Source organism: Octopus bimaculoides, chromosome 3 (assembly GCF_001194135.2).
Source record: "Octopus bimaculoides isolate UCB-OBI-ISO-001 chromosome 3, ASM119413v2, whole genome shotgun sequence".
NCBI lineage: Eukaryota > Metazoa > Mollusca > Cephalopoda > Octopoda > Octopodidae > Octopus > Octopus bimaculoides.
The window spans coordinates 149,448,200-149,457,207 of NC_068983.1; the positions used below are offsets into that span (position 1 = coordinate 149,448,200).

The following is a 9,008-nucleotide window of genomic DNA, read 5'->3' on the forward strand; positions in this document are numbered from 1 at the left end:
TATATATATATATATATATATATATTGTTTTGTCTCCCCCTACTAAGCTCTTCTTACATTCGTATTTTAATCAAAATTTCCTTCTTTTTTTTTTGTGTTTTTGTTTTGTTTTGATGATATGGGTTAGTTAGGTATCAAATTACTGTTGCATTGTTGTGGACAATCTTCAGGTGTACTTATGACATGTTTCTGGCAATATCTGTTAATTCTTCCAAATTCTTTCTTATAAGTAACTGCTTTTTTGCCAGTAAAAATATAAATTGCCTAAACCTCTCAGAGCAACAATTCATTTCCACCTCACCTTTCTTTTCTTCTTAGAATATGAAGACATAAAAGGGAGAAGTGATAACTGTCTCATTCAACTATATACATTATTTCATAGCCCTCAGTATTTTCCCAGCACTTTAGTTTTTAGTTTTTTAGTTTTTCTGCCTATTTATTTATCTATTTTGCATTTCTTCCAGAAAAGTTTAGATAATACATGGTGATTTTGATATAAATGCTATTTTAAAAGAGAATAATTTGATAATGTAATGTAGTGCATGTGGATGACAGTGACTAGTTTTCACATAGTTAATAGAAATGGCAAGCAATAGATAATGACAAAGTAAAATGCTAATAATATGAGAGGAAGGTTCTGCCAGACATATGTAATACAATGCACAAGGAAAAGTATCCAACAGTTTGCTATTTTCAAAAACACTTTATTACTTTTTGGTTATATAGTTAGTGAGAATGCAAATACATAGAAAGTATGAAATATTGTATGGAGTATTTGTTTTGTAATGATACCACTTCAATAAAGAAGTTAGCTAAATTATTTTACATTATTATCTCTATTTGTTCATTTATTTATTGCTAACATTGTTTTGCTTTATTCAATTTTTCCTACCTCTAAATCAAATATAAAGTAAGTGATGTGTCTATTATCAATTAGACAGATTGAGATGAGCAGATCAATATGCTTTGCATAGGATCACAACACAAACCAGGAACTTTTTTTATACTTGTTTGAGCTGATCAGTGTAGCAACTAAATCTCCCTCATCAAATTCTTGTCTTCAAAATGGGGACAACAATGGTTTAAGCTCTAAATCTTTTTGTAACAGGCCTCGCTATAAAAACAGAATGGTTGCAGTTGGAATACCAGTTAAGCAATGCTGACTTGGATTACTCAACAACGAGATGGTTTCAACAAAACAACTTGTGACCACCTTGTATAATCCAGTGCTTTACCCAACAATAATTGTCTGACAGATATTTATACATGCCAAATAGACTGAAGCAAATAGAGTAATGTGCACATATTTTATTGTCTATAGCAAGATTTGAACTTGTGACCTTTGCTTATGGTGTCATATGTATGGCATTTGAGTGATTTGAATGTTGCACAACTTACCCAAATGTCCTGAATTTGAAATCACATTGAGGAAGACACCGAAGTTTAAAGTACATATTACAACTGGTTCATAGAAAATATTGAAAATTGTTGTAAAACAGCTAAAACAAAACTGGAATGATTGATTCTATAAAGAGGCAAAAATATTATGTAATATATCTGGCTGAATCATGAAATAAAGTGAAGAAATTACCAGCAATCGAGTTCTCAGTTGTAGACAAGGTAAATTAGCAGACAAAAAGAAATTAACTATGTGTTTGCTTCAAAAAAGAAACTACAAGTACAGTATTCTTTGAAGAGCAAAGATGAAACCATTCATCCAAATAATGACTGTAACAAGTAGATTGTAAAGGGTAAGATATTTTGGAATGGTTATTCATTCTACAGACTAATGCCATGTAAACAGTCAGTTGAGTGACTTTATATGATTCAGGTATTCAGCAGTAAATGTTGAGGAAGGAGAATTGAATGTTTAACTAATGACATAACTGGGTAATAAAACTGCATTGCAGACTATTCTGTTTACCATTGGAGTGTAAGAAGACTTCTTCCTTCTTTTTCAGCTATGTACCAAACAAAAATATTGCTAAGAATTATTATCATTGATATATTTTATACTCACACTCTTTTTCATTCACTTTTACTTTGTTGTTTTAATCCATGTGTAAACCTTATATCTTGTATTATTTGTAGTGACTAAATATTTTAGAATTCCAGTCGAGCATTTCAATTCTAATTTGCATTACTAAAGTTAATCGTGCTCCCCCCCCCCCCCATAGTTTTCTAATGGTAGATTTTACCAGTCAGAATAGAATTTAATTTAGAATAGTTTTATTGATTGGGTTGTTAATATCATCTTCTGAAATGCCAGTAATATTGTCTCAGAATTATCTACTATAACTATTATTATGAAATATGTAAGAACCCAGAAACTGATATCCAAATGTGAAAATACAATGACTAATGAACTAATTAATCTTATTTACCACCACAGGGAAATAGTAAAATGTGGCTTTCATAAAGGTTCAGTAATCAGTGTAGAAAAATAAATAGCTTGACTAATCGCAGTCCCCTTATTTAACTGAAGGTTCTTATATCTGATATAAAATGATCTATCATATCAGTTTAAACTTGTTAATCAATAATTTTGTGATATTTCATATACTTTAGATAAAAGAACCAGCTTAACATAATTGAAATGTTTGTATGTTTGTCTGTGTGTGTGTGTGTGTGTGTGTGTGTAAGTGAGAGGGAGAGAAAGAGGAATGATTGACTATAATTTTAAGTTTTGTAAATTACTTTGCAAAAGTGTTTATATTTAAAAATCTTTTTTCATATTTATTTTCCTATATTTTAAATCAAATATTTTGAAGCTAGATGCTATTTATGAGAACAAAGTTTGTTATAAAGATCATGAATTACTTTTCTATTGGAAGATGATAAATGCAAGTTGAGCTATATGCCCTTCACTCAGTGCACAAACACATCCGCTGTTTTCCTGGATGAACTAAGAACCAGTTACCTTCAATCTTCTATTATGTTCAACAAGAGACTTTTTATTTGATGTCATAGTATTTCACTACATTTGAAATATTGGCAAATTTTCAAGCATACCTGGTTATTAGGAATCACATTCTATATGTTGCTCAACCATTCTTAACAACCACTTTACTATCTTCAGATGCTTACAAAACTTGCACAGATTTCTTGGGAGAATAGATTATTTATCCTTTATTTAGAAATTCACATATCGGTAGAATGCTGGATAAGATATTTTACAGTATTTTTCTATACACGATGTTGTTATCATCCTTTCAGCTTGTTAAAACTATTTGTAATAATCTTGTATTGATTCAATAAACTATAGATCCTGTTCTTTCCAAAAGAAATTTAGAGTAATATAAATCTACTCATCTGGTTACAATGTTGTAGTTTCTATACAAAATGTCTAATTATCTCCCTTATACTGTTTCTTTAAATACAATAAAGTGCTAGGGAAAATAACTGTCGATGATTTGATTAAACCTTATATAAACGTTATTGGAGATATTTTTTTGCTCAGTGTTTTTCGAAAGCTGCGGTCTATAATTATATATTTTAATTGGGAATACGCAGCTCCTCAAACCACAGGGACAAGCACACACACACACACACACGAATACGATCCTTTCCCTTTACAGATATAAAAGCTCTTCTATACTGGTAACTGAATATGGCAAGGCATTTTGTGTGCCACCCACCATGTTTATAACCCAATACCTCATACATTTTCATGGACAACGACATGATTTTATCCATCCAAGTATGTTTATTTCAAGTGATGTTTTTATGGTTGGTTGTCCTATACGTGTCAGCTATATGTCTATTAAAATCTAATAGCTGTCATTGTAGAAAAGAATTAGAGCCTCTGTTTTGTTTTAAAAGGGAATTATTATATGATTCTGAAATCTTTATAAAATAAAACATTAAATTTTATTTTTTACACTGTCATAGGTTTGGTGTAATAACTCAACTGCATCAACTCACACACACATGCAACTTTCAGATATATTAACTGTAGTTTATCGAATGAAGTGTCATATCTCAATGATATGCTGTTAGATGGTGTGTGGTTGCATAAACTCATACCATTTCTAATAGGTATTTGGATAATTTATAAGCTCTTTTCATAGAAACCTATTTTGAACCACTGAAGATATTTGTTGTGTTCTGGTTATTTATTTATGTTTCTTTTTTTTTAATGTTATAGATAGAAATGTTTTTGATATTTTTATTTATCAACCAGTAATAACATTATAGAACATTAGTTTTACTAAGCAATGTGTCATCCTGAGATTTCTTATAATCTTTGAAAAATAACTAGAAAACAGTATAAATGTGTTCTTATTTTGATGAGTGTTCTAATAGTTTTTGTGATCATTCTGTACCAACTTATCTTAGTAATTGTCAGATTGTACTGTATTGATGAGGTCTGATAATACCAAAACATGTCTGGAATTATCACTGTACTGCCTATAATCATACTCATTCCATACTGCATTCTATTTTGAATTACTTCAAATACAAGGATTATTTCTTTCTCTTGACATGAGTTAGTTATTAGGATATTTTTTTTCTCTTTAGTTCTAGTAATAAATTTAATACATTAAAATTTCACTTGCTTTAGAAAATATTAATTTATTTATTTGGCAAATAATTTGTAATGTTCAGTGTACAAAAAATGTTTTGATACTTGAGCTTAAAATGGGTGTGTATGTTTTAAGAGCAGCTTCTTAAACTTTGCAGTATCATGCAGTTTTTGTTTTTTCATTCTAAAAACCTTCTATGTCAAGCACCTATTTTTTATTTACATATTCTTTGAATATTCTCATCTTATTTTTTGGTCTTGACCTTAACTATACTGATCTCATGTTTTTCATATCTCTCTCATTTGGTATGACCTAGTCTCCATTGTGGTCCTTCTCTTTTGAATGATTATATTGATAATATGCATAAATGTGATATCTTTTCAGTCACATCCCATTCATGCATAAAGAAAGGTCCACATACACACACTCTTTTACTGAAGGCAAGGTATGTGTATATGTGTGTGATTGAATACCTTGGCATGACTATAACCTGAAAGTTGGAATCAATAGCAGAATGCATATTTTCATCAGTAGTTTAGTGTTTTTTTAATACTGACATGAACTGGATACAATACAACATATCACCATTGGAATTGATCATTTGTGATTTCATTTGTGAGCCCTAGATCTTCTTCAGAGGTTACTCTGAAACTTTTGTTCTTACTATGTGTTACTATTTCATGCTGCGTACACTGACCATTCACATCACACCTCTCAGTGACTTCTACATTTCTTTTCTACTATCATAAGTGCAAGTGGACCAGTATCATTTTGGACATCTTTTTTTTCTATGACAACACACTACCTTGCAATAATGTCTTTCATCCTCATAGCATTAACAGATATATATAATTGATATCTTCCTACCTAGTTTCTTGGTATTTCTCTTTCATATCTCATTTCCACAGCTTCTTGGTGTGTTGTTTAGCCCTTATAGTCCTATCTACTGTATTACTGTTTCATTATGATACCTATTACATGGGGGTATTGCTTCATACAGAGAACAGTAGGTTATCACTTAAAAATGCTAACCAAAATGATGTTATCTCACACAGTTTTGGAAATTTTGCCTAACAGAAAGATCTTATAACTCTCATTCTTTTATTCATCATTTGTTACCATATCATCCTCATTTTGAACCTAAATACACTTACTACTGAGTTATATTAAGCGACATATGCATCACCAAAGAGCTATATAGATATCACAGCTACCTATCCTTGTTGCCTAATTGGCTCTCATATTCACAAATGATTACAACTTGCTGGCTTAAGTACTTATGCTTTATCATTGGTCTATTCTGCGTGTCCCTGAGTGTAATTTTCAGTTACTTAGTGCGCCTATATGTAAATGCATGTAGATTGCTAATGTATATAGGGAAGTTTCTGTACATTGGCAAGTGTCTAGTTTCCTTACATTGTTGAAATGAAATACTTTCATGAACAAAACCTGCAATGGACTTACTAGAGCATAAATATCAACTGTTTGATATTATGAAAGCTAGAATAAGCTTCATTATATTTCATCTATTACACAGATGTTAAGAAATACCTTGAATATACAAGAACATGTTGTGAAAACCCTTCCTCAAATCACACAAAATTCAACAGTGTAAATGTTCATATATGTGTAAACTGATGTCCTCATTTCTTTAGATATTATGAGGAAACAAATGAATTTGCTCCAAATGTCAAATTAAGGTGTGGGCCAATAGAATTAGTTCGCTAGAAATTTTTCAATTATGTTGGACCCACATATCTAGGCACAAAAAGACTCTGTGTGGATATGTATATTCATATACACCTACTATTTTTCAAGCTTTCTTTTTAGACATCCTATTTGTCATTCAAATAACTTTAACTCAGTATAACTTTCATATTTATATGTGCATTTTCTTTAATATTAATATTTCCTAAAAGCAACTGCTATGATAGCTTATGTTGGTTATTTACAATTGAACAGGTTTTTGTGGTTCGTTATATTCATAAAATACAGTGTGTAAAGCAACATAAATTCTAAATACATACTAAAGTAATACTGGGATTTAAATGTGGGTTATTTATTTGTGTTTTCCTGTGAAATGGTTTCTTTCTTGTTCTAACCTGAAAGAACTAAACTACTAAATTGTTTCAGTTTCTTTTTCCTTGTGTCAAACTTAGTTGAGTTGAAGAGGAAATCTGGATATCATGTAAGTTCACGTAGTACAATAAATATGTTTTGCATTGAGCACACTGATAGCAAACTAGATTAGTTACCTGACTTCATTTAACTATTACTTTCAAATTCATAAAATACATATTATTTAATATTGATTAAATCAACTTTTTTGTCTCTGCTTTATATTTAAAAATTCATCTATAGATATTGTAATTAAGATACAATACACATTAATATTTTATTCATTGTTGTTATCTATATATTACAACCATATTTTTATCTAGTTTTGAAAATCATGAAAATGACAGGTTATTTAATAGATACTGAACTTGAATTCAGTACCTCCTACTTCCTCCGCTGCTCCCTCGTCCAATAAAATGTTGATTTGTGGGATAAAGTCTACTTCTCTATTAAAAACAGAAGTTGAAAGGTCTCTGTAGGAGTTCTCAATAGTTCAGAGAGTGAATATACCTGTTTTACACAAGGATGTCTAAACAATTTGAGTCGTTAAGGTATGCTGTTAAAAAAAAAGTTATTTTGTTTTCTTGCATATTTTCATGTCAAAACTAGTCTGATTGACACCATTCATGTGTCACACATGCAAACAGCTGAATAGTATATTACAATATCTAGCTGATAGGTAGTGTTTATTGAAAAGTTTTACAAAAAGTCAGTTTTTTATCAATTCATCCTATTTAAAATAACATGTTAATCTATCATGTGACAGCCTTCTAATATAATTCATGTAGATTTTAGTTACTATTCATTAACGATATCTGAACTTTTAGATTGAATCTTTAAGGGATTCAAAGTTGTCGAGTTACATGAATATCTTATTTCATTAACACTCTTCTCAGTTGTCTTTCAGTTGCTTGTTTTTTGAAATTTTCTTAACATTTATCTTTTATAGTAATAATTCCTGATAGGTGTAAATAACAACAACAACAACAACTAATATTAATTGTTTCTAACATTGGCACATAGCCACAAATTTGTGGGAGGGGCATGTCGATTAAATCAACCCAAGTACTCTTGACCAATATGTTATTTTATCAATCCTTGAAGGATGAAAGGTAAATTTGATCTCAGCAGGATTTGAACTCAAAATGTAAAGTACTGAAAAAAATAGCATAAGGTGTTTTGTCCAAAGTTCTATCAATTTTGCCGTATTGTTGTTATTATTTTTATAATATAAGCCTTTTAGCTACTTCCATATGTTAGTAAAAATAGAAATATGTCTCGTTATCAACATCATCAAGATTTAATATCCTTGTTCCATGCAGACATGGATGGTTTGATGAGTCCAAGGACCACATCATACTCCACTGTCTATTTTGGCATGGTTTCTACAACTGATGCCTTTCCTAACACCAGCCACAATAGTGAGGAGGTGTCTTTGTGAACCCTCAAGGTACAAAATAAGTAGAAATGAAATGGGAACAGAAGAGCTGAAAGTGGGGAATTTGCAAAGAGTATACAGGAACATAAGAGATAGGGAATGAGTGAGGCAACAAATATAATAATGATTGAAACACAAGTGTTGAGTGGAGGTTTTGCAAATCATATGAAAATGACAGGTTATTTAATAGAGGTAGAGCAGTGGGTTTTGACCAATGATGAAGGGATAACGAGTAACAGAATAATGATGATGATGATGATGATGATGCAGTAGACAGGAGAAAGGTGAGAGAGACAAATGATTAGTGGTTGGATAGTTTGCCAGTCTGGTGGGGGAAACAGGTGTTGTGCATAGGTAAAATGAGAGATATATGATGGTGCTGAAGATGGGATGATTTGATATCTTAGGGGTGGGGGAGTAAAACATGGAGGATGAGGGATGGTGAGATTGAACAAGCCATCAGTATTGTTTAATCAGCAGAAATTTTTTCAAATAACATATAATGGTACTCTCTCTCTTTCTCTCTCTCACATACACACAAACAATGGCAGAATCAGTAGATTACTTACAAAATACTGTGATACTTAAGTAGAATAATTATTTTTATAGAGTTTATATTAATACTGCAAGGTCAATAAAATGAGTACTAGTTAATTACTCAACTAACTCAACTACATGACTTGCTCAAACTTATGACTTCATGCCAATCATTATTACTACTACTATAAAAAGTTGCAGTTTTGCAGAATCAATAAAGCATTATACAACTTTCAGGTTCTTTACATCTTTAGTTCAAATTCTGTTGGGATTAGGTTTGTCTTTCATTTTCCCAGAGTTGATATAAAAAGTAAGAAATGGTCAAGAAGTACTAGATACTTATTTAATTGATTCTTTCTCTCCTTCCGAAATTTGTGTTCCTGTGCCTA

The 9,008-nt window shown here is 30.8% G+C and overlaps 1 protein-coding gene across 7 annotated transcripts in view; it reads left to right on the forward strand.

Annotated features, from left to right (window-relative positions):
* LOC106876659 (tumor protein D52) overlaps nucleotides 1-9,008 on the forward strand; it is a 150,464-nt gene that overhangs the window by 75,682 nt on the left and 65,774 nt on the right. The window contains exon 1 of one of the 7 annotated variants that reach the window (XM_052966622.1): nucleotides 7,076-7,195. The exons of the other annotated variants lie outside the window; for them this stretch is intronic. Coding sequence (XP_052822582.1) covers nucleotides 7,170-7,195 — 26 coding nt within the window. The 5' untranslated portion in view covers nucleotides 7,076-7,169. Of the gene's footprint in view, nucleotides 1-7,075; nucleotides 7,196-9,008 lie in introns of those variants that run through there. 7 annotated transcript variants of the gene reach the window in all.